At 51.3% G+C, this 25,791-nt stretch overlaps 1 protein-coding gene across 4 annotated transcripts in view; it reads left to right on the top strand.

Annotated features, from left to right (window-relative positions):
* PPP2R2B (protein phosphatase 2 regulatory subunit Bbeta) overlaps positions 1-25,791 on the top strand; it is a 117,145-nt gene that overhangs the window by 66,784 nt on the left and 24,570 nt on the right. For all 4 annotated transcript variants that reach the window (XM_076349982.1, XM_076349986.1, XM_076349984.1 and 1 more), the window contains 2 exons: positions 21,662-21,759; positions 23,268-23,433. In XM_076349982.1, the coding sequence (XP_076206097.1) occupies positions 21,662-21,759; positions 23,268-23,433 (264 nt within the window). The remainder of the gene's footprint in view (positions 1-21,661; positions 21,760-23,267; positions 23,434-25,791) is intronic.

Raw genomic sequence — 25,791 nt, forward strand, 5'->3', positions numbered from 1 at the left:
AGGGCTGGGCTGTTCAGCCAGAAAGTGGAAAAGGAAAAGAAAATGCTTGAGGGTGACTGGAGGGCTTCCTCGTCCCGAGCCCCCTTGTCCCTGCAGTTCGTGCTCAGCAGCGCTGGCAGCAGCACCCAGGGGTGCCCCGTGCAGAGGGCTCGCCCCGACCTGGCTGCAGTGCGTAAGCCGTAGCCTTTCCACCCTTCCAAAAAGGAGCTGCTTGGGGGTGGCACTTCCTCTGTTACCTGCACCGCATCTTTTCACACCCTTAAAATTAAACGACGTTTTGGAGAGTCTCCACCGCCTGGCCCACTGGAAGGGCGATGCTGTGCAGCGGGGAGCACTGGGAGGGGGTGCCAGCAGCTGTGGGGGGAGCTCCAGCTTTCCCAAAGGGCCTCCCAGGTTTCACAGTGTTTTGTGGACCAACTTGCAGGTCTGAGGCCCAAGGTGTCAGACGGATCTCCTCTCTGCCTGTGTGCATGGTGGAAGCGCTCCCGGGGACTGACAGGCCATTAATGACTAGTAGCAATTAATCCATGGGGGAAGCCTGGACAGTCGGTGTCGCAGTCCATTTTGCTGTTGCAAAAACGAGGAGCTGTGCATTAGAGCAACCAGACCCTCTGACACAGGCTTGTTTGGCACAGCCCTTGAACACTAAATCCCTTGTTAACTGGCAGAATGTGTACACCTTTTTTGGTAGAAAGTCACAGCTTCACTGCGTTGTTTTCACCTAGATTTATCTAATTCTACGTTAAACTGCTTTAAAGTAGCTCCCAGCCACGTAAAATTGGGTGCTCTGGGCCATGTTACAGCCTCCCTCCAAAGGAGAGGCTGCCTTTCCATAGCAGCTCTCTACTTGGTCCTTGGTCCTTGAAAATCAGTTGCTTCTGTTGAAGGCCTAGAATTGATGTCTGTTGCTTTTTCATCATGATTTAAAAAAAAAAAAAATCTAACTGTGGCTGTCCCAGTTTACAGTTCGTGTTTCAAGAAAGTGGCTCTTATGTCTTGCCAGCCCTCAGCACGTTCACTTGTTAAATTATGCATATGTTAATGAAGTGTGAAAATCAGCCAAATAACAACTCTCTGTAATCGCTTAATGTCCCCAGAGCATTGTGGCTTTTTCATTATTATTATTTTATGATTTGTGACCCATTCTGAGTCACGTTTCTGCAAGGCGTTCTTCCAATAACTGAGGTTAATTAGTATTTTCACTTTTTCCCCTTCTGAAAGAAGCCCAAACATGTGCTCACAATCCACAGCGCAGTTTGCATTTTCCGTTTTGAATTAAGTAATCCCGAGATTTTCATTAGAGTGGGGAGCAGCTTCCCAGCACAATTGCTAAAATCCACATCATTACCCTCGGCTTGCACCTGGGCGTATTGGAAGGGACCACATCAGCCATTGGGTGTCCTGCAGTCTCTTCTGCTGCGATGGCCATTTTGGGGGAGTGGTGCTACTCCTTGTTCCCCCCTTGACAGTGTCCCCCGTCCCCAGGATGAAGCACTGTCTCACCTCGCATGCAGACAGCTGCAGCGGCAGCCTGCTGATCTGCCCAGAGCATTGCTCCAGAATATTAAAACATTTGTTGATTCCCCAGCTCTCCCGTCACTGCCACAGTGGAAGCCTACACAAACAATTATGTCTGATGCAGGCTGTACCAGGCGGGCAACAAACCCGTGTAAGGAGGATGTTGCACTGACAGCATGTCATCTGTCACTAGAAACTGCTGTTCCTCCTTCCTGGCATGAACCTGGCATGTCGAGTGCCGTGTTTGGACGCTGCATCATCTCACCCGAGGCAGGTGTGTGCGAGCTTTCATGGTACCGATCCCTCTTTGTAGCAGAGATTGCCCCAAATTCATTAGAGTTACAGGGCACCGCCAGACTTGAAAAGACTTGACTGGGCTGGCAGCGGTGTTCGGAGTCACCGGAGGTGGGTGCCGCTGCAGTGTTTGGGTGGGGAGCTCTGAACTAAAGCTGGCTGTGACTCAGACTTCAAGCAGGGTTTAAATCTGTTCTACATGCTATATGGCCTTACTCAAAAAATGTAATTCACTTGGTGAACCTCAGCAGGCAGCAGTGTGAGGAGAGGGAAGCCCAGTGCCTTGTCTTCGGATAAGCATTGGGCAGACCATGGATGGCATATAAAAGCAGCATTGCCTAACATCTGGTAACATCTGGTAACATCTGGTAACCTGCCTTCTCATTGACAACACAAGGACGAATAGAGACAGGGTACCTAGCTCTTATCTCACAGAGGTGTGGTGATGATTAATATTTGCAAAGCCTTGAAATAATATCTAGAAGGTGGTCTGTAAGAGAACATATTGTTTATCACTGCGGGTTTTCAGTGGAAATTGTTGGATGTTGTATAATTATGTCTCTTTGGTGTTGTCCATGGGTGCTTGAGACACACTCGATAACCCTTCTGCTGTTTCAGGGCCATTTTTCACACTCACCCCGCTCCTCTCGTGTTGGTAGCTGGCTTGTGTTCAAGATCTTTATGCTCGTGGTGCCACACCGTTCACCTATTATATACATGCTGTGGAGTCACGCTCTTCACCACTAACCAGAGCTTTGCTCAAACAAAGTGTGGACAATAGAAGAAAAATAGTTCTCCACCTTCTTTTGTGACGAGGCCCTAACTCTTGGGAAATCACATAGTTGTAAAAAAAAAAAAAAAAAGAAAAAGACTTACGTAAAGCCCAATGTTTTCAATGGCGGTGCTGCGAAAGACTTTAAATCCAGGTGATTTTGCCTTGCAGCCTGCACCATAAATCAGAGATTGGTGTGAGCCTGTGACTGGCCAAGGTCTGAAACGTCCCTGAGCCGTAGGTCACCATGGGGAACAGCAAGGGACATACTCGTAATAGCCTCTGGCCTCCCTGGAAATTATTAATTAAATCTTACCTTCTGCCTGCCTGAACACCACCGGTGTGACCCTGCAGACCTGAGCAGCCCATCGGACAGCAGTAACCAGTGCTTACCTGGGGGGGCTGCTGTGATCTGCCCTGACGCTGGGCCACGGTGGTGGTGGGTGAGGGGGGCGGTGGTGGGTGAGGGGGGCGATGGTGGGTGAGGGGGGCAGAAGTGGGTGGCGGGTGAGGCTGCTGCCTGCCGGGAAGAGGTGCCCGGCAGTGCTGCCGACCCTGGCCCCATGTGGCAGCCCATAAATGGTGGAGGAGGACACTACATTCTGCTGTGTAGTGGGGTCCCCACGGAGCGATTCAGGAGGGAGTCAGCTGAGAGCCGGGAGAGACCCCCCACGCCTGGCGTGGGGCTGAGACGTGATGTTTGGGGGGGAATTCCCCCATCTTCTGGCTGGTGCCGACACCCCCATCTCACCTGCCCCAGCAACTGCAGGCCACCATGTCCCTCTGCCAAGGTGATGCTCTCAGCGGTTCGCTGGGGCAGGACGGGCCCGTTCCCTGCACCAGCTTCAGCCATCCTTGGCCTCATCCAGAGCTGTCGGCTCTGGTGCTTTCCTGTGATGGCTGTGCCCCCAGCCCAGCCCCTCATCTGTGGCCTCCTGGGAGCTGCTGTGCTCCTGGCTCAGGAGCCAAGAGCCCCCATTCCCCATAGACCCGCATGGCAAGACCGGGTGGGCAGTCTGTTTAGGCAGAATTACTCATAGTTTGATAGAAAATCGGTGGACCTGAGAATGGGATGTTTTACTAAAAGCTGTTCGATTGCACGTGGATCTTCTGAAATAGCAGTTGCCGTGTCTAGACGAGCGATAGCTTTCTGCCACTGCTTGGCCCTGTCGTGTTGCAGGACCATTTTCTGTATTTGTCTCTGCATTTGTCACTAGTTTTAGAATAAACAAATCAGTTTTCCGTGCACTCTAATTAATTTTGCTGTGTTACTGTGTTAACGATAAGACCTTACTAGGAACAACCAGGTTCAGCTGCGACTCTGGTTCCTGCACTGTGGTCAATGAACAATATCAAGATTATCTCACTCTAACAATTTTGTCCAAAATATTTTGTACTAATACTGCCTCAGGAAGTACTATGTCTAGCTTCAATGATACAGCCCCAACACCAGAAACAGAGCTCCCAGCAAAGACCTTTAATTCCCTGTCAGAATCAACTTAATTAAATCCCATCTGACTGGGAGAGGGTTTTCATTTGATCTAATGAATGTCCGTGCTTCCATTTGGAAGTGTATTACATCCTGGAGTTTATTCCCTGATAACAAGCAAGGTTTGTCTGCCTGTTTCCGCTAAAGATAGATTAAAATAAATCCAAATAAATTTGCCTTCCAAGAGGAAAAAATCCATGGTAGAATGTTTAATTAAAAATGAAAAGCAAGGGGACTGTAGTTGAATTTGCGGGCGTGCAAGACACAGCTGGATGGCTACCCCAGGCTGGCGGTGGGCAGACCAGCGGGCTGGGGTGCTGGCGTGGCAAGATGCCTTGCAGCGTGTTTACTCTGCGTGGAGGAGTCGATCTGAACTGGTTACCTGGAGAATGGACATGAGCATGTTTGTGCTGGGACGTCCTCAAATGCACATCGAGCCAATGGGTCGGTTGGGTGCTTTGGGGACAGTCTCCTGGGGTAGGAGCTCAGCCACCGAGGGTGGTGGGAGTTCAGGTCCCTGTGCAGGGGTGATAGCGTTCACACAGCACCTACCCTGACCATAACCCTGAGATAAGTTCTCGTGATGCACATCAGCAGAAAAGCGGGGGATCTTTCTGAGCTCTCCAAACTGCTCCAGAGGATCTTTACTCTTTCAGGTCTCTGAAATCCTGGTCGTTTGCACACTTAACTGATAGTAAAAATTAACAGACTGGTTTGTGCTAATGAAAAGGCTTTGCCGGAGAGTGATCAGCAGGTACCTCTTGTATTATTGAAGAGTCCTTCAGTGTTCTGCTATGTATATTTCTTGCAGATGATGATGATGATTAGCAGCCTAGCTAGGATCCAACTGTGGACATCTTTAAGCTTAAAGATACTAGTTCTCCCATGTTAAAGATGAATTCTTGTTACCACAACCTAGCAGATCCCAAAAATAGCATGACCGTGACCTCTTAATTTCAGATATAGATTGAGCAGTGATTTATCACTCAGGGAAATAAGCAAGGTTATTTCTTTTTTGGGCAGACGGGAGGAGGTATTCCAGCAGTGTACTAGATCCTTATCTAAGTCAGGAGAAGAGCAGTACAACCAGGTGTGTAGGTGAAATTCCTGATCAGTTTCAAAAAGAAATATTTTTTATTTACACTTGCAATTTATAAACCAAGTATTTTTTACTCTCTGTTACTTAGCAAGAGACAGAATGCTTTCTTACTCAGACAGATCATAGGCCATCTCCAGGGTGAAGGCAGTGCATGCAACACTTGAGTGCTTTCTGCTCCCCAGGCAGCGTGGCTTCAGGTTTTGCCATGTGATGCTGCGGCTGGTGAGCACCACGAAGGCAGGTTCCTTGTTTGGTCAGCTGCTGCCTGCTTCGCGTTGAAATTGGGCAGGACTCTGCAGAGGCTGGTGCCTGTTAGATTTTCTGAACCATTACATCAAATGCTGCTGAATCCTACTAGGTGCAGAAATGTACATACACACCCTGTGAACTGATAGCAGCAAAAACTGCAAAGTTCAAAAGATGGACTCATTTATAGCTATAATCTCCTCCTTCAGCTGCTGCACAAATTACTTTTAAGCAATTCATTTCAGTGGCTCAGAAGATCACTTAATGAACCTAACACTAAATTGAAAGAAAGAAAGTTTAATTAAAATACTGAATGGAAAATGTCTTGAGACAAGTTCTTCCAGGGGCAGACTGAAAGTGATGGCACAGACATCCAGCTTCCATCAGAAGAAGTGTTAAAGTAGGCAGAAAATCTAGTTTATGATGAGTTTTAAACCGAGCAGACAAAACGTGTGTTGTGGACTGGCCCCGTGCAGGGGCTCTGTCAGGCTTTTCCTGGGTTAACATGGGGTTTTGCACAGCTTCGTGAGGGGTTTGTGCCCCCGGGCGAGGAGCGGTGGGCGGGTGTCCTTGTCGAGCTCCGTGCGGTGGCAATGCCCGAGCAGCCTGATGGCGGCCACCTGCCACAGGTGCAGCGCCTTTGCATGCCTGCGGGAACGGGGCACGTCCCAGAGGGAGGACCCTGGGTGGCACCGGTCCCCGAAGGCACCGCGGAGGGCGGAGGTGGGTGCCAACGGGCCACGCTGCCTCCTAGGGAAGGGACCATGGGCTGGAGGACGAGCACAAGGACCTACAGGTGATGGGACTTGACTGGGACAGATGCAGGAGAAATGCTCTGGGTGGAGCACTGTGGTGGCCGATGTCAAATTGAAGTGCCCTGTTTGCTTGGACATGGGGTGGCTCCGATGCAGTAGGTACAGTCCTGTACTTTGGGTAGCATCACCTGGCACTGCTGGGCTGCAGCTGCTTGAGCCCAACGTGAAAGAAATCCTTTTGTGATGCCTTCCTACTTGGTACAGCCCCAGATGTCGGATTAAGCCATCTTCAGCTGATTAAATTCAAATCTGTGCAACAAATGCCAGGGACTGTCTGTACATAGCTTTAGTGTGTTTGCTTTCCCCTAAATATAGAATTGGGATATTAAGCACATTCTTTCAAATATCGGCACTCTCTGAAGACTGTGGCTTCCATGTATGCTTTTTTTAAAGGTAGATTATGGCTGAGAAGGCTCAGCTGCTCCCTGCAGAAGGTCTTTATCTTCTGTTGGCTGCGTTCCCTGTTTGCTTCCTCCCATTCCCCAGTGTGATGCCTGGCCCACCCGCATCTCACTGCTGATCCACTGGTGTTTCTCCCTCTGTGCTGCCTCCCCGGCTGCCCCCACACGCAGGCAGCCCAAGAGATGCTCTTGTTTTCAGGCGTCATGAAAATTCTGCAGTGGGTCCACCCTGTTTACACAAGGTACCCCTTTGCAATAGACTATCCTTTTCCCGTTTTGTTGTTTGCTGTATTAGCTTTCTAAAGCATAGTCTAAGCTGTGTCACCCTCATTATGGCTTTTCAGCTTTAGAGAGGGAGTATCCTGGGGCCGTACTCTACGTGGGCCACGAGGGCTACGGTCTCTGGTTTGTAGCTGAAGCGCTGCTAAAAAGCAAGCATGCATGTCTGGCCAGCAGTGGTATTTTGGTGAGGAGATGTCTGATCACAGGAGCTTCAGAGGAGATGAAAGTGAAGTATCTCACCTCAGAGCTGGAGAGAAAGCGAACAGTTGTGATGTCCATCCTGTAAGTGCCTAACCTGGGGGTCTTGAGGTCTGAAATGTGCCTGTGCACGCACTCGAGGGCTGTGCCGTGTCTGGCACCTCACTGCCTGATGCCTGTGACCGGTATTACAGAAACTGTCTGTAGAGCTTGAAGCACTAGAAGAGCTGACTGGCTAGGTCTTTGGACCTTACGGCCAGGGGAGCCCCGTTCTGGCAGACTTTGAGGGGAGCTGTGGGCAGGCAGGGTCCTTGGCTGGCCAGGGAGGACCCCATGAGAAACCTCACGCAAGCTGCCCCGCTCCTGGCTGCAGGCTCTCAACTTTACTCAGGTGTCAGAAAACTGGGAAGGAGGAGAAAACAGAAAAATTCTCTGATGAGGGAAATTCTGAGCCGAGTCGCCCAGACAGTGGGTATGGCTTAGGGGATTCAGGCAGCTCATTCAGTTATCCCATGCCCGGGTTTGCCCACTGGTAAAATCATTACTGTGAGTCTCCATGTTTGTGAAGTATTTTGTGATCCTTCATGGAATAAGTCTCTATCAGTGGTGCTCGTTATTGGACACTCAGTATCAGTGTCCTGTTAGAAACTCCACTTACAGGAGGACATCTCTGTAGTGGTTGCTCCGTGTTGTACCGCCTGCGTTCAGCCTAGGTGCTTGTTCCAGGGGCACCAAACTGGAACAATGAGACAGAGAATGACATCAGTGTAAGATGATAACAAATTTTGGTCATAAGCTGAAAACAGCTGCTATACATGAGAGGAAAGCTTGCTGCTTCCAAATTTTACTCGCTTAGCTGACATTTGGGTACTTACTAATTAAAATTTTTTAAAAATCAATAGGTTTTGCTGATAAGCTAACAGATGGCTTCAGCAAGATGACCAGAAAGACAGAATGCATGGCACACTGAGCGCTTTGGCAGAACATCCATCTTGGTGTCTGTACACCGACCCTTTTGCTGTAATAATAATTTAATAGTGGTATACATGTATTAGGGTTTCCTGGGTTTGCAAGGCAACGAATACATGTATGTACTGACGGTCAGAGCCAGTTGCTGTAATGGTCGGCACAATGTTGATCTTGCTAGAAAAGCAGTCTTTGTATTCCTGCTGAGGATAAGGATCTTTTAAATACAAAGAGCTAGGTATTGTTAATACCTGTGAATTGGTGTTTCCTATGTCAGCTGTTCAGGTTTCAGCAACCAGTGATGTCACTGGAAACTACAGGTTTTCGGAAGGTATTTGGAAACCAGACCACTTTCTGGGCTGCTTATTCCTTTATGCCCATGAATGAGAAGTGCCCAGACGGTCTCGAGGCAGACCTGGTAGAGAGCCCGAGGTTCGTAGAAATCCTTAGGGTTTTTAAAGGTGTTAGTGTGGCAAGGGTGGAGGACTTGATCAATGCTCAGGGGCTTTTTACAAAGTCTAATTTATTTTAAGAGTATATTTTTGCAGGCGGACTTGGATTTTCTATTACTATTCCTAAGCCCAAATCAGCCATTTTGAGGAGGTTTTCTGTCTGGTGTGCCTCTTAAGTCTCTTGGCAAAAGGATGGCACCATAAATTCTGCAGCGAGCCAAGGCACAGAGTACAGTTGGATGAGTCGTCTGGGGATGCTTCTGGCAGCGTGAGCCTGCTCAGCAGCACACCACAGGCAGTCGTCGCCGTGTCCAGCCGGGAGCGCAGGGGCTGGGGAGGGAGATGCACGGTCTGCCGGGAGGTGCTGGCACCGGGGAGCAGCGGTGGGTGTGGACAAACTGCTGTCAGACCGTATCACTTCCCAGGCACTGGTCTTCTGATCCCCTTTAGCAGTAGAAATGTCAGCATGTAATGGAAGGCTGTACTTACGTGTGTGTGTGTGTGCATTCAAGAGGAATAATGTAGAAAAGAACAGTAAAAAGAGAAGAAAGCTAATACAGGAAATGATGGATTTTAGCAATTGCACAATTCATGACAGGTTTTGTTTGCTTGGAAATTACCACACTCTGTAGAGCATGTTTTGTCATTATCTTAAGCATACTTACAGTGTGTGTGTCCCACCATGATGAGGATTACTAAGGCGGCATCTTTAAATCTTTTCCATCACGCATAGAGCTGTGTGCAGATTTGCTTTCCACGAGTGGGCAATGCAGCCTCCTCCGCTACTTATGCGTGTATTAACTTCGTATCTCGGGGGATGACGGTGCTAGCCTGGTGCCAGGCGGACAGGCCCCAGAAACGGCTCTCGCTATTTCCAGGTGCCAGGAGGGGCCGTGGGCACTCGCGTGGGGCACGGCCCATCCTGCTGCTTGGCCGGGGGCCGGGTGGTCTCTGTGGGGGCGAGAGCCGGTCCCCGCAGCCGAGGCTGTGCCATCCTGGCCAGGGAGCACCCACTCAGCTGGCGGAGGGCTGATCCAGGTCTCCTGCAAAGCGAGGTGCTCTGGGACACCGTAAAGCAGCTGTTAATTTTCCTCTCAAAGCGAGAAGGATTATTTGCGCTGGTAGAGAGATTCTCTGGGTCCCACGCTAATTGTCTTGATTAACATGCTGTTCCGCCATCACAGGTGTAATGTATAACAGTTCTATAAGGTTTTCATAGCCTGACCAATTAAAAATTGTCATTAATCCAAGAGCTAACGAGTTGCGCATCTTAATGCCAAAAGAGGAGTTTTGCGTTGCATGTGCAAATCCACAACCAGTGAGAGTTCGTAGAGCACACGCAGGCGTTTCAGGGCTGGCTGGGCTGCCCCTCCGTGGGCGCTGCCGGGGACGGGGGAACGGGGGCAGCCTGATTGAAACCAGCCCTGTAGCTTTGCCCCCTGCTCTGTTAACCGCCTCATCTGCTTGCAGCGAGTGTGCCCGGTTAATGAAGGGACTTGCGTCTGGCCGGGAGAAGCGGGATGCAAGGGCCCAGCGCAGGGGGTTTCACTGTGTACGCCAGCCTTCACCTTGCTGCTTTCAACCCTTGGCCTCTGCCTTTTCTACTTCTTGCCCATAGCTACCATCTAAAACCACCAGCATTTTCTGAAGCAAGCTTTTCTGCCCTGAGAGCAATGACTACTGCACACCATGTAGGACATGGCCCGTGGCTGCTGCAGCACGATGTTCGCAGTCTGCTCTGGTGCAGCACCAAAGCTGTGAGCGGCTCCTCGGCGGCCGGAGGCCCACAGGATGGGTTTTCCCTGGGCTTGTAAGGATCTGGGTGTTCCTGCCCAGAGCATGGGAGGTCTTTCTCACCCCTGTGGCACTTGAGTATCCTGGTAGGGGTAGGAGGTTTGTCACATAGACCGATCCCTCTGCACCTCTCCATTTCACCTCCTCTCTTCCCTCTCTGCTGTGCTCCTTGCTCGTCCCCGCACGGCTGGGAGGGCAAGGGACAGTTGAGCCCCAGGACGTACCTTCATCTTCCAGTCGTAGCTCTTCCCTCCTCTCCCTGTGCTTCCTGGGGAGTCGTCTGCTACCGCAAGGCAGAAGGTGCAATTTGTCACTCCTGGATGCAGGGTAATGGCCACGCTGCCTGGCCGGGCAGGAGGGGCTGGAGCCTTACATCTCCTGGGTCTCACATTTGATAGGGAGGATGAGAGCGAGCGCATTTCTGCTCCGTGCTGGGAGAGGTCACGGAGCTCCCTTGAGATGGAGGCTCCAGCCCTTTGCTTCGATGCACGTGCCTGTTACAATCGGCTGCGATGGGACCCTCTGAAGTCAAGACGTGTCAGGGTGAAAAAGAAATATCTCTGTCAAGTGCTGTACTAAGTTATGGTTCTGTCTGAAAGCTGTTGTTGGCTTTCTTTTCTATTTTATTATTCTGCTTCAGTTAATGAACCGACCCATTACATTTCGAAGCTGCGTGGTTTCTGCTGATTGCATTCAGCTCCAGAGGAGCATTCGATCGCAGCTGCCACATGACGGGGACAGAGTGCTGCCCTGCGCACTGGGGCACCTGGGACCGCGAGAGCTGCTGCTCTCTGTGCACCTTCATGCTAAACACTTCCATGGCATTATTTCCTCCTGAACTCTTATTTCCAGCAGTTACAGTGAATTAAACCTTGCGAGGACGATGGGAAAGGAGTAAATCCACATTCTTCCATTTAGGCACTCTGAAAGAGGCGCTGCACTGGCGGGTGCTGCAGAGATGCACTGGGGAAGCTACCAGATGGAAGTTTCTTTCGTCTAGGTCGGTAGCACTAAATTATTCTTCGGTGTAACAAGGGCAGAGAAAATTTGAATGTACCAGTATTTTTAGCACTTAAATCTAGGAGAGTTATTCCATTTTGGGGAAGAATAGCAGCTGCTGCTAGCTCTGCAGCATCGCATCGTCGCGACGAGAAGCCGTACCCAGGTGGCAGAGCTCAGCAGCACGTCCAGTCCTCCCCGAAGCTGCTGGGAGGTCTGACTCTGAGCTGTGACTCCTGCCCGACCTCTGCAGAAAACAGGACTTGCAATGGGGCAGAGGAGCGGGCCTGGGCTTTCCCCAGGGTTTGGAGATGCTCAGGCATGGTGTTTTTCCGCAAAGCCTGGCCTCCCTCCTTCGCCACAGCCCTGGCCCGTCTGAGACGGAGGGGTTGGGCAGGCGCAGGTGCCGTGCTGTGCTGCGCTGCGCTTCGCTTCGCTTCGCGGTGTCGGCGAGCAATGGTGTTTCAGGGCATTTTGCTGATGATACCAGATCCTTACTGGGCTTAATGCAGTGGAATTGATTTCTGTTTGCCAGGCTATCATTCACCTCAGCAGGGAAAAATCAATGCAGATCAATCACATGTGATTTTGCATGCCATTAGATCCCAGTTTAACCTCTGCTGTCCTCTTCCCTTCCCGCCCGCTCCCCCCCGCCGTGGACCACACAGTTTGGGGGAGGATTGATGGCCTGGGCTCAGCCCTGCATGACCCTACAAATCGCACTTTGTCTGTTCTGGTGGGACTTGGGTGGTGCTTCCCTGTACCCTTCCAGTACCCGAGGCGTTGCCTGGGCTTTCCTCTGTAGCCTGTCTTTTGTGTAGCTGAGGGGCCCTGAAGTCCTCTTCATTTTGGTTCCTCACTAACACTTGTTCACAGGTAGGGAAGAAAGCTGCATTCAGGTCTTTGGGTGAGCTTTTTGCTCTGCCCGCTGGAGTGGAGACTGGGAGCTCTGCTTCTGCCGCAGGCTGCCAGCTGCGCTGGGGGGGACACGGGGCTGGGTCCCGCTCCTGCAACCGGCGCTGCCGGTGCTGCTCTTCGAGCTGCTGGGATGCTCTGCTTCATTTCATGGGAAGTGTTTCCAAGGTGCCCTGGCCATCCCCAGAAGAGGTGAACCTGTAAAGCTTCAAAGTCCCTGAAGTGGCCAGGATGACGCCTCAGCTGCCTTCCTGACGCAGAGGTCCCCGTTGTGTGCGGATCAGGAGGGATTGGCCCCAGAAGCATTCTCCATTTGTCGGACAGTCGGCACCCATGACAGAAAGGCACAGTTGGCCTGTTTGAATTTGGGACTGGTGTTTGTTTGTTTGGTTGGTTTGGGTTTTTTCTTTTGTAAATCTGAACTTAAACAAAAGTGAGAGCAGGTCATGGTTCCTTTTAAAATGCCTTGCAGTGTTCAAGCCTGCACGTTGGTATTTTCACAACTCTCCATCAAAACTCTGCAAGTCTGCATTTAAAGCTCCGACATGCAGTGTGAATTCCTCATTGCTGACAGTGTGTGCGTTTCAGAGTTACTAAAAAAAAACCCTGCTATCTCTCTCTTTTTTTTAAGAGAGGCGGACAGAAAGGGAAACCAAAGGGATCTCTTTTAAACAGTGAAATGCAAAGAGTCTCACAATTTCCTGAGCAAGATAAGACCCACAGGCTGTCACTGAGGTTTGGAGCCAGGAGTCCCCCTCAGGAGGCTGAGGATTGCGCTGCATTATTCAGTGGGAACTTGAAGTTTTGTGTCCTCCTCGAAACCCCTTTCTGAGCTCGGGGTCCACCTCCTGCCACGGAGTGGTGGGATGCGGAGATGGTGCTTCGCCCACATCGAGACCCCCGCAGAGGGCCCATGGGTGGGCTTGTGGTCTGGCTCTCCCATTACCAGACATGGCCGTGTCTTTCATTTCCCTCCCTAAGCCCTTTAATTTTTCATGACCTCCTCCTGCTTTCTTCATCCACCTGAATGGTTTCAGATGTATATTTTGTTCTCCAGTTAACAGGACCCGTCAGCGTCCCATTTGCTTTCTCCATCGCAGCTGAGCAGCAGGTTGGGCGGGGGGGATCGTCGTGCAACAGCTCGTTACATTCCTGATCGGGGGCAGCAACCCCGTCCGCTCGGCAAATCCCCCCTCTGCCCTCGCTCTGTTCAAGGGACTGACCTGGGGGGGGGTGGGGGAGGAGAGATGTGTTTGCGATGAGTTATTATCCCACACTTATCAGCATTAAACTGGATTTGACAACTCATAGCCTGGGATTTGAATGATCTAAATCCTTCTTCATTTGGCAGCCTGGTTTGCTGTTATTTATGGTGCTTCCCAATTTATTATCATCTGCAGAGTCGGAGGCTTTGTGTGCAGTGCCATCCGCCAAGTGATTTATACAAATAATAAAAAGAATGGGTCATCCGGAGCCGAGCTGCGGTCACGAGTCCCCTCCGCAGCCTTCCCGGGGCACACGGCGCCAGGCCCCGTCTGGCAGGGCTGAGCAGGCAGGAGCACGCCAGCGAGCTGGGGACAGTCTGGTGTAGTTAACAGCTCAGGAGCTGCCTAAGAAAGGCAGAGCTCCACCCTTGAGGAAAAGGCAGAGCTCCACCCTTGAGGAATTAGGGAAGGAATTGGCCTGATGGTGTCATCTGCACAACTCCGGGGCCTGTGTGTGGGTGCTGGGTCATGGGCCTGCCCACTTCCCAGCCCAAAAGAGACCTGTCCCACTGGGAAGGCAGCCAGAGGGGAAGGAGATGCAGGAATAAGCGACAAGAATCAGGTCCTTGTTGCTCTTCCTTCTTGGACTCCCAGCCTTTGCGGATTGCCCTCAATTACAGAAAAAGTGCAGGTCTTGGGGACCATCAGGTCTGAGGTCCAGAGCAGAGCTGCGAGGGCTGAAGTGTTCCCCTCTGCTCTGCCCCAGGCGTCAGGGCTGAGGGGAGCCTCTCGGTCACTCTGTCATAGGGCTTGCCCCAAGAAAAGCTGATGTTTTCGTCCTGGGGAAGGGCCAGTTTTCAGTAGCTACATAAAAAAGTAAAGAGAGAGAAACGAGAACAAAGCTCTGCATAGCTGGAAGGAGCCGGATTGCCAGTGCTAGTTTAAAGGCAAATCCCTTCTGGGTCGCCCCTAAGTGTCCCTGTGGGATGGACTGCGGCTGTGACCACCTCCAAGGAGTGGGGAGGCAGGGGTCAGTTGCTTGGAACTGGAGCTGGTCAAAATTTGGGGGTTTTGTTGTATTTTTGTCAATGTTTTGGCAGGAACAAGAGCAGTCCTAAAAATCATTGAAAATATTGCAGGTTTATTTTCTGCTTTTTACTCTCCTGATTCTTGCTACATAATGCTCTTGTCATGCATCTTCCATGAGCGTAAATAGACTCATCTTGACTTCAGCAGGGCTCCACCAGCTTGGTGTCTGTCGTACAAAGTAGCAGCAAGAGCACCTACTTGTCACTTGTTTTGGGGGAGTGAAAATCTAGGGTCGTTTTATGCATGAGGGGCTGAGTAACGGTGACTGAGCACCAGGACCTGGAGAACGCACCGGCTCTCCAATACCAGTGCCTGGGGCAAATGAGCAGGCTGTACAAGATGTTTATAGGAACAGACGAGCTTTAGGGTGAAACCATGCATAGCAGCATGGAGCTGTCAGCTCTGGGTCTTGTTGGGTTGGAAATTGCTAATTTTGCAGCTGTATGGCTGACTCATTTGTGGACCTCAGACACAAAGTTTGCTGTTTGTGATCTTCCCACTGTAGCGGATTTATCATAATGATGCTTACAGTAATACTCTATCTGCCCCTAAAGGGTTTTCTCTGGGGCTCGCAGAGAGCGAAGCTTTGCAGAAATACTTGTGAGTATGTCATGGTCCTGCCCTGCAGATGGAGGAGATGGTGCGCAGGAGGGCGGCGTGACTCTTGAGGGTGCAGGAGGCATGGGAGCAGAGGCAACCAGGGAAGATGCTGTCATACAGTGACTCACGCGTCCCCTGCTTTAAGCTGACAGCGTTCCAGCACACCTTCTGGCAGCTAGCATGAGGCCAGTGCCAGTGACGCGCTGCAAGCCCTTGAAATGAGCCTCTGCTGACATCCCTCCCAGCATTGGCAGTGGAGCTGGTCTGGGCAGCAGCTCGGTCTCGCAGGCAGCACATGGGAGTGCCCGTGCCACCACGCCGGGCAGCACTTCGCAACCGGTACCTGCCTGCCTGTCCAGCCACATCACCCAACACGTTTGGTAGTCGTAAGCACAGTGCAAGTACATTTCTGAAAAGCTAATTAAAAATTGTGTGTGATCCAGTAAAGCTCTGATGTTAAAGGTTGCTGTAACACACGTACCTCAGCTGGAAAGGGTATTCTTACCTGCAGATGGATTTTTCCCTGGCTTTCCCTACTTTGAACCTCTTTCTGGCTTGCTGCGCTGTGAAAGCAATGCAGAGCACTCCTTCACAGCCCTTTTGGCCCGTTGGATCAGTCCTGCAATGCGATCTGGCAACATGCAGTGGGTTGCACCATCCTGCCCCAGCTGAAATTGTTCTGCCCCGCTGGAAAGTGGTCGACTTTGGAAGAAAGGGCAAAAACTCAGCACTTCTGTGCAAGGCGGGCCCTGGAAAACGATGCCAGTCAGGGGGAGGCATGGGCTGTCCCAGACTGCCAGGCGTGAGCCGCTGCCCTGCGCCAGCCACGCTGGCTGACGTGACATGGGGGCACACAGCAGTGGGCAGAGCCCCTGGGGGGGCTGGGGGACACTCCTCTGCCCTGCGAGTTTGAGCCCAGGGATGCCCCTGCCACCAGGCTAATGGCTGTCCTGCTGTGCCCTGGACCTCACAGGCTGGACCATGGGTGTCATCCTGTGCGAATCGAGGGCATGTGCTCCTGGCACGTGTGGTGGGACACGTGTGGTGTCCCCATGGCCTTCCCACCGGGACAGGCAGTATCAGGGCCCTTCTGCATGGAACTGCTGCTGATGCTGGGGCAGGTGGGATGCGCCAGGAGCAGGGACAAGGTGCCTGGGATGTGCCAGGAGTGGGGACGGGGCACCCAGGCCCCTGCATTGGTGGGCAAGAGGAGAGGGGCGGCAGTGTGAGCAGCTCCCCACTGTGGATCATGCTGCTCCGGGGATGCAGGTCTCAGCACCGACTGCAGCTCTCCTGGTTTTGTCGTCTTTCTTTTTAATAACAGATTCATTTTCCCATTCCTCGCAGAGAGCACGCCTTCCCTCCACACTGGGAGATGGGGAGGGGGGTGTGTGTGTGTGTATTATAAATTTCCTATTTTCCTGATAAAACTGTATCGCTACGGCGGAAATCAAATCCTGTCTTCGATATTTTTAGCATGAAAGCGTGAAGGAGCACTGATGCTGAGGGAAGGGAGGACGGGTGGGTGCTGTTGGAGGGGAGAGTCTCCATGGAAACTGTTTTCTTTAAATTCCCGCATTCGGGGCACTGAGCGTGTAGGAGGTGATGAAGGAAATGAAAAAGCAAAAAAAAAAAAGAGAAGCGTTTTTCCTTTCTGTTGTCACAAAACTGCTATAGGAACCTTAGGAGAAACGGGCATAAATTATTGATCATTTCAATGTGAATACATGTGAATTTTAATTAATAATCACCCTGTCGTGACTCTCAAGTGTGGTGGCTGGGGATGAGCAGGCAGCAGCCCATGACCGACCAGCCTGCGCTGGAGGGGCCCAAGTTTGTTAAGAGACATCTTTGAAAAGGTTCTGATGCTGCACTGTGCTCCTGAATTGTAACCTCCTCCATTTTACCCCTCAGGGATGTTTTCCTGTGCAACGCCAGACTGTTGTTACTACCCAGAGACGTCTGGGAGAAGAGCCAGAGCCCAGCCCACGGGTGCCTGGGGGTGATGCTCCTGTCAACGGTGGTGGGTTTTGGGTTGTGTTGAATACTTCTGCTCAGAGAGGGTTTTTTTTAATTGCTAGGTTTTTTTAAGGTATGAAAGTGTGTTGTTAGCCAGGCTCTGTTGTTATCCTTGTCTGAAATCCTGATGGCGGGCATGAGCAAACGGTTGGTCCAGGAGGTCCGGGAGGTTCTGCGGACCTGCATCCCACTTCCCTGCAGGTGCAGAATAAATGGGTGATGGGGCCGGGTTGGCTGGAGGATCCTCGTGGTGCCCAGCCCTGCTGTTTCAGATAGCTCTGCTGACAAGGTGATGCATTAGGTAGCAGGCGCCGTCTGAAAAATGTCTCACTGCAGCACAGAAAGTTATTTTTAGTTCATTGAAAAGTGAATGACTTAAAACCAGCAGCTGGTGATGGAGAAGATTAAATAGTGCAAACCAGATACATTTTCAACCGAGTAATTTTAGAAGGAAAAAATACTGCTTAGTGCGAGGTGCACATTAACACTGCATGGCCACGGCCTCTGCAGTTCCTCGGCTGCTGCTGCAGCTTCTGTTCCAAGTCCGTCCCTGGTGCGTTCTCCGCGTGACACCTCTGCTGATGCCAGGCTTGGCTGAGGACATCGCAGCAATGCTCACCAGGGTGGAGGTCACCTGCTACAGGAATGAAAACCTCTGCTTGAACTGGGGCTTAGTTCAAGCTGCTGAGCCAGATGTGGTTCCAAACACAAAGTTTCTCAGTGCTTGAGCATGTTTGATTTTGGCTGTGGCATCTGTCTGCAACTGTGGATGCAATTAGCTGTGAGAATGGGAGATGGCTTTTGGCTTAACTTTTCAGGGATATGTTTTTTCTTATATTTGTTAGATCCAACGTCCTTTCCTTGAAATTGCAAATTGGTTTCTGATTCTGCAGGATCCTCAAATGCTGTAGCAAGTGTGGCAGGTTCGCAGGAGCGTGGGTGGGATTTGCCCTGTCTAGGTGTTCTTTGCCAACCTTTAACAGATGTTTCAGAATACCTCTCCTGCCCTTTGGGAGGCATTCGCTGAATGTGGTGATTGTAGGAAAGAGAACTATATCAGGTGGATGTTTTGTTCACTGACATTTTGCTAATTTAATTTCTGAGTTTCTAGCTTCAGTGCAGGCATTTTGCAAAGGTTTCCCTCATGCAAGGGACTTCGTGGGTCCTTGCTATTCTGGCCCATCGGTCGAGCAAATCCCAGGTTAAAGAACTGGGTGGGTACGGGAGAGATTTGTTTTTCATAGTAGATGCTTGTTTAACAGCAGCATCAAAAACGTGTCTGTACTGTGGGAACAGGTTGTTGATCTCCTTTTCCGTTCTGCCAAAACTACATAACCTAGCTGTGTATTTTGGCTTAGTTCAGGAGCCATGCAGAGGAGAGAAGCACCTTGCACACAGCGCGGGGAAGTCATGGGTGCACCAGACAGTGCCTGGTTGCCTCCACTCCCTGTTGGATGCGAAATGGTGATCTAGAGGTCAGAGGCTGTGCATCACGTTATCTGATGCATTAACGGATTGTAAACCTATTGGCAGAGAGGCAATCTGTTAAAAGAGGTTTTAAAGAATGTGCAAGAACAGCAGACGCAACCAAGAAGTATGTGTAGATTACATTGCCTAAGGGAAACCAGAAAAAAAACCCAACATGAAAACCTTCCATGACCTGTTTTCCCAGTCACTAAATGGGAACAATATTTAACCAATAGTTCAAACCCAGCCAAGAGCGGAAGAAAAGGTGATCTGAAGAAGTTCAAGATCCATTCAGTGACTTTAACCCCAAAAGACTGAAATCCCTAACAGATGCTGCCTGTGCCCAGCACTGCAGCCAGCTCCGCCACAGTTAGCCTGGCTCTTCACTGGTGTAAGCAAGAGCAGAGCTCGGTCCTTCTGCATCGCTTTTCAGCCTTTTTATTAACGTTAGTAGCAGATGGCTAAAACCTTTCTGGCAGACTCTGCTGCCCACAGAGGCAGTCTGAGGCAGAAGGGCTCCATGCGAGGGAATAAAGTGCTTCGCCTTAGAGCTTTCCAGCTCAGTGCCAGCCAGTCCAGCCCCCGGCACACACACGCCTTTCTGCTTGCTCGGCAGGATGAGGGTGTTACAGTTAGCCTCTTGGGTTTTGCTTCTGCAGCGCCATCTCCATCTGCGGTGAAATTGTCTCCCTAAATCTATTCAGAGCAAGCAAGTGTTGTAAATGAATTAAGATGAACTTCAGAATGCACTCGCATGTCACTACAAATGTGCTTCATGCTGGAGAGGTGGGACAATATGGGGAAGATGCACGAATATTAATAGGAGCAGCCCAGAGTTCATCACTCACCTGCCTGCAGCCATCTGGATTTTCACAGCTCAGCAGATGTGGTGGGCTCCTTGCATGCTATCGGGGACAGAGAAGATCCAGAGAGTGAGCAGGGAAGTCCCCTTGAAGACATAGAGCGGTGGACAGCATGAATACATTGGGGATCATCTTGTGTCCCCGGTTTCTCTGTGCTGGAGAGCTGGTTCCCCACTGGCAGGGCTCAGAAGACACAACCCACCCACATGAGCAGCAGAAGAGGTGAAGCCTGTGTGAACTGAGGCTCGGCAGCCGTCTGCCTAATTGGGTGTGCCTGAGGTCCGGGTGCTGCTGCGGGCGGGCTGAGGGCAGCGGTGTGTGCCGGTGAGCAGCGGTGTGTGATGGTGAGCAGCGGTGTGTGATGGTGAGTGCCCCACACTGCCGGGATGGGGTGGCTGCCCGGGCGCTGCCTGCTGCGGGTGGCTGTTCTGACTCCCAAACCCACCTGGAGTCACTCACTCGGCTGAGACGCCATCCCGGGGCAGAGGTGTGTTGTTTCGGGGGAGCCCATGGCCATGGAAGGGCCTCTGAGATGCCTCATCTGGGAGACACCGCGGCACAGGGCGTGCGTTTGGTGGGTGCTATCTCGGCTGACGTCCTGGAAGACAGACCATCAGAAGTGTTCCCAGCAGCTGCAGAAGTCTGTGCCAGTCTCTGAATTTGGGTTGATGGCCTTTTCTTCCTTGTCTTTTCTCATCTGCTGTGGTAACTTTCTAGTACATATCTGAGATGGATAAAAATCATAGGAGGGAGAAGGGACAATTCAGATTATGTGGTTCAGATGCTTTCTCTGTTGGCACATGACAGACCTAATGGGCAAAAGAAATCATCGTGGTGCTCGGAGGACTCCGAGGGTGCCAGTGCCCGTGGTCCGGGCGGTGCCAGTGGCCTGCGTGCACAGCTGGTGTTTGCAGCTGCAGCTGGCTCAGGGGGTCTGCCCCTTCCCAGGGCTGCGGAGGCTGCAGCCGTGGGCTGTGCAACCCTGTTAGTACCGCTGGACTGCAGAAATGAGAGGGAAAAGAAATGCAAATCCTGTCAGTCGTTGTGGCAGGAATGAGCTGGCTGTTATCATAGCTAAGTGCTGTTCATTGCAAAATCAATCTTGCACCCAGCACTGGGTCTCCAAGGCTGCATTCGTTCTTCCCCTTCCCCAGCTTTGTGGGGGCGGAGAGCTGCACTCCAGGCAGTGGGTGAACACCAGTTGGGCAATAATTGCTGTGGAATTAACCTCTGACATTCTTCTAAAAATAGGCCAAATAAATCCAATCATTAGCAGCTCTCCTGCTTGCTTTGCCTCAAGGGTAAACACTGCAGATTAAAGCGTTTACAAGTTACACGTCCATGAGCGTTTCCTTGCTTCTCCCTGTTACTGCAGGCAAGCACCAGTCCCTGCTCAGGGGTTTTGCCTCCTCCTGGTGATGGCACTTGATTTGTGGGGAAGGGGAGCAGTGCAAGCATGGTGGCTTTTGGGGTGACAGAGGGCTGAAAGGCATCACTTTAGTTTACCTTGATAGACGATGGGAGATTCAGCAACGGGCAGAGAAGACTGGCACAGTTGATGTGGTCACCCAGGCTGCTCTGCCTGGTGGGTTTGGGTGGAGAATACAAAGGTGTCTTCACCCATTTGCTCCCTCTCCTCCAAGGGTGAAGGCAAACCACCTCCCCAGGTGTTGGAGGGGAGCAAGGGAACAGAAGAGCCGGGCGAGAGCGAAGCCTGCCCCTTGCATGAGCGCCGTTGGCAGGTGCCAGGGCGAGGACAGCTGGGGTGCCGGGTGGCGCTGAGCCTTCCCTGGGTCCCAGGAATCGATCGCATCACCCAAAGTGGTGGGGGCAGCTCCCTAGGGCACGAGGGGAGCGTGCCGTGCCGTGCCGGCAGCGGTCCCCAGGCTGCATTCGGCACAGGTACAGCGTGGAGATGGAAATACCCCTGAATTCAGCCGTTGGGGCACAGACCAGGGGCAAGGAGGCAGGAGTGCTGAGCAGGTCTTGGTTCATGACAGCAAAGTTCCAAAATGCTATGGCCATTATTACAGACAATGGAAAAATGGAGATTTATGGAGATCCCACAGGGGACGAAGCACTGACAAGGTTTGTAGCTGTATGGGGAATGGCGCTTTCTAGACGTCTGTGAAAGCCAATCTGCAGTTACTTAAATTGTCTTTGTCTTCTTCTTTCCAGCTGACATCATCTCTACAGTAGAATTCAACCACACTGGAGAATTACTAGCAACAGGGGACAAGGGGGGCCGTGTTGTAATATTTCAGCGTGAGCAGGAGGTAAGTGCCAGTGAATGCAAAATGCCCATTTTATCCTTTTAAGAGAAGCTTCCTGCTGTTTCCTAATCCGTATGTGTCACTCCTAACCTCAGGTCTCTCCTGGCAGACTCCAAACTGAAAAGCGAGTATTAACATAAGCAGGACCAGATTTCATCTTGTAAAACAACCCTCCAAAACCACATTGCATTTCCTGCATCCTTTTGCTTTGGTTGCAGCTCTCTGCAGCCGGGTGTAACTTGGATCAGGCTGGTGCATTTGAGCGTGCCGCGGGTGTCTGTCTCATAGCTAACACCACCCCCAAAAACCCTCTCACACGCCAAAATGTCCGGACAGTGTAGATGGATGAAACAACCATGTTTCCCTTCCGAAGCACTTTGCCCCAGGAGATTTTAACAAACTCTTTTCGAGGTCGCAGTCTGCCCAGCCTTCTGCAGGAGTGGCGAGTGCTTGGCCTTCAGCACAGGCACCTGCGCTGGCGTGGACAAAGCCGGCCCGGCCAGGGGGAGCTGCACAGGCCCCCGCCGCCCGGGAGATTCCCCCTTTCCGAAGCCGTCCCGGTTAGCTGGTCTGGCATGGTGCATGCGGCATTGCACGGGCTGAGCTGGTGGAAGCCCTCCTCCCCTGTGGGTGTGTTTGCTGGTGGTGGAAGGGATGAGTCAGGCCTGGCCATGAAAAATGTCACGGTCGATGACAGTTTTAAATTTTTCTCAAAGTTACAGCCTCAAAATTATTTCTATATATGCCGGAGAGAACCGATCGGTTAAAGGTTACACTCATAGATGCTTCATCAACCTTTCCAGCAGTATTTCATTTCTCATTTCTCTCTCATTTTATTATTCTACTGTTTTTCTTGAACTTCAAGCTTCCTAACGTCACACCGGGTGTATTCCGTTCAGCTCCTACTTTGGAGCAGGACAGCGCTGCAGGGGACAAGTGGGGCTTCACCGGCCCAAATGCATTGTTTGCATGCGGGAGGTTCATCTCCACAATAGTTTTCATTTAATTATCTCAGCTCCATTCAGAGCCTGGTGCTGGGTGGTTCACCACATGGGATTTGCAGACACATGATACCTTACGAGTCTGAGCCATGGCACGCAGTGTCAATTCCTGCAGAGATCGTGTCTTTTTCTTGGGTGCTTTATTCTTGCTTTATATTTGTGCACCTATGGGGCAAACACTGCTCATCCTGCGCAGGTGGCGTGGTGCCAGCGGCTCCTCCGGGGCTGGTTTCGGCGCCCAGCACGAGCTGGCGCTCGGTCCCAGCCGTTCACCAGGGACGGCCAGCGTGGCAGGCTCCTTTCCCGCTCCATTCCTGCTCCGTTCCCACCGAGCACACCAGTGTGTGGGAGCCGCCGCGCTGGGAGAGAGCCTTGGCTTTCAGACCTGCACTGCGTCACCGTGACCAGGCGCTCTCCGTCACTTAACAAACCTTAGAGAACTAATGAGTCAACAGAAAATGTTCTCTCGCTCTCTGTGCCTCAAACTCCTCTCTGTTCCCCTTCCTGCAGAGCAAAAACCAGCCCCATCGCAGGGGAGAGTACAATGTCTACAGCACCTTCCAGAGCCACGAGCCGGAGTTCGATTACTTGAAGAGTTTGGAGATAGAGGAGAAGATCAATAAGATACGATGGCTCCCGCAGCAAAACGCAGCCTATTTCCTGCTCTCCACCAACGGTACGTGGCCGCGGCCGCAGGCAGCCCAGGCCGGCTGGGCAAGCACCAGCGCTGCTGTCCCACTGCCTCGGATCCCTGGGCCCCGACAGCCAGACAGGGCCTACTCTAAAGTGTTTCTTCAGGAAAAATATATGTTAAAAAAAAAGTTGACTCCCTTTAGGGTAACACGGGTGTCACAGGGGAGCAGGAACCTGGCCAGACCTGTCTGGCAGAGCTCGATTCCCATGCACGAGGTTTTGTCCTTATTTCACAGCATCCGTTCCCTGCGAGGGAGGGAGTCTTTTCCCCCTGCTGACAACTTTCTTTTTATTTTTATCTTGGGAGCTCTTTTTTTTTACTTTTTTTTTTTTTTAAAGGAGAACTGCAGCCGATTTGTTTCAATGTGCAGCTGCGTTCAGCTCAGCGGTTCCATGTTATGTTCAGATAAATATCAGGAGGATCCAGGAATATTACTTGGGATGAATGGAACCTTAAGATGGATGTGACTTAATTACTTCAGGGGAAAAGGAGGGGTCTAATTATCTTCCATAACCAACTTACTTTGTATTGTAGAATTGACTCTATTGATCATTGTAATAAAATTCAAAGACTTATTAAACTCATTTGGGGGGAGAATCATTGAAATGCAATGAAGATTAATTATAGAGCATAATGTTCTGTTAATTGAGTTTTTAAATAGTTTTTTGATTAACAGGGATATTATCTTTCCATTCGGGATGGTGTTTCACATGCTAGCAGGTTATCAAAATGATTCTTTTAGAAATACTCCCGTGTTATGCTGTTTCTTTTTGTTCTTACTGTTAAACTAACATTATATATAGAACCCCCCTGAAGTAAAACAGGTTAATAAAAACAAAATTAATGGCACTCTATTGGAATTGCCATGTAAAGGAGAAAATGAAGATGGATGATATGGCTGTGTATGAAACCTGGTGGAAGTGATGATAAACTACTGATAGAGTCTCTGCCAGGAGAGAGGAAAGAAAACACCATTATTCAGAATAAAACCACATGTTCCCGGGGCTCCTTCCCCTGGGGGCTTCATGGCACAGGGTGGGTGGGACTCCAGAACGGGACCGGGAGCTGCAGGGGGGTGTTCGGAGCTGCCTTCAGGCTGTGATAAATGCTGGCCTCTGTGCAGTTTCTGGGTGGGGAAGGTCAGGATGACTTCTGAGTGACTTACAGGCACCATTTCACCTCCTTCGGGCAGCTTTCAGGGACAGCTTACCTCCACACGTGCTTTGCTCCTTCGCAGTGCCGTTGTACCAGCCAGCTTGCTGGAGCCTCAAATCACCCATTGCTCTGCTCTACTCATTGCACACTGGATTTCTGCATGAACTCCACTGGAAGCAAAATTATTTACCTTGTGGCACCCTGTGCCTGATGAGCTTTAAAGCCGTGCAGAGCTCCCAGCGCCTGCTGCCAGCATGGGCGCTGCTGCGGCTGCCTCCCCGGCACCCCAACACCTGCAGGGTAACACCCAGCTGGAGCCACCCTTGGGCATCCCCATCCCTCCTTTCGTGTTTCCTAAGGGCCGGCGGGGCCAGTGCGGGGCTGGGGCGTGGAAGGCAGCGCCTCAGCGCTGGGGGTCAGCAGGGACAGCCGGGGGTGTTCGCAGCATGAGGCTCAAAGAGGAGGAGAAATAGAGCAGCTAGCGGGGACAGAATTAGGAGAGCTGCTGCATCCTTCGTATTTAACACATTTCCAATAACTAGAAGCTAAATTAATTTGGAAATTACTCTCAAAAAGTAACCGGTGGCCCCTGGATAACTGCCGTATGAGCTAGGAAACGTAGGAGGAAAAAGCTTATGTGGGAGCCTGCTCTCGGCTGGCTTTCCAGTGGGTGTGCAGGTGTGGGGAAGGGGGGGTGTGTGTCCGTGTGTGTGCAGGAGCGTGCAATGCACACGTCGGCGGCAGGAGCACAGCAGCTGTGTGTGGCACTGGCCCATTGCCGGGACGTCGGGTTCAGCCTCCCTGTGCTGCCCAAGCTGCCCTGTCCTGGTGCCAGCGCCTCGTCACCTCCTCTGGGAGTAACTCGGCCCCATCACTCGATATATCGAACGCCAACATTCAGGGCATGACCTCTGAGGCTCTGAACCCTGGGAAATCACTTCTCCTATTATTTCTCCATTAATCCAATAGTTCTGTTCTGTTGTTCAACCATCTCCTTACATCTGGAATAAACACACCAGCAGTTGTCCAGCAGGAACAGGAAAACCAGGGCTCTGGGGATAAAGTGCTGTGGTGACAGGTACACCTTCTGTAACCACTTTCAGCAAGTTGCAGGTGGGGACGCGGCAGACTTTTCACTGTTAAACCAGCCAGCATGGCCTTGGCGTGTCCGTCAGTGGGGGAGCA

The sequence above is a fragment of the Aptenodytes patagonicus genome, chromosome 12 (assembly GCF_965638725.1).
Source record: "Aptenodytes patagonicus chromosome 12, bAptPat1.pri.cur, whole genome shotgun sequence".
In the NCBI taxonomy this organism is placed as follows: Eukaryota; Metazoa; Chordata; class Aves; order Sphenisciformes; family Spheniscidae; genus Aptenodytes; species Aptenodytes patagonicus.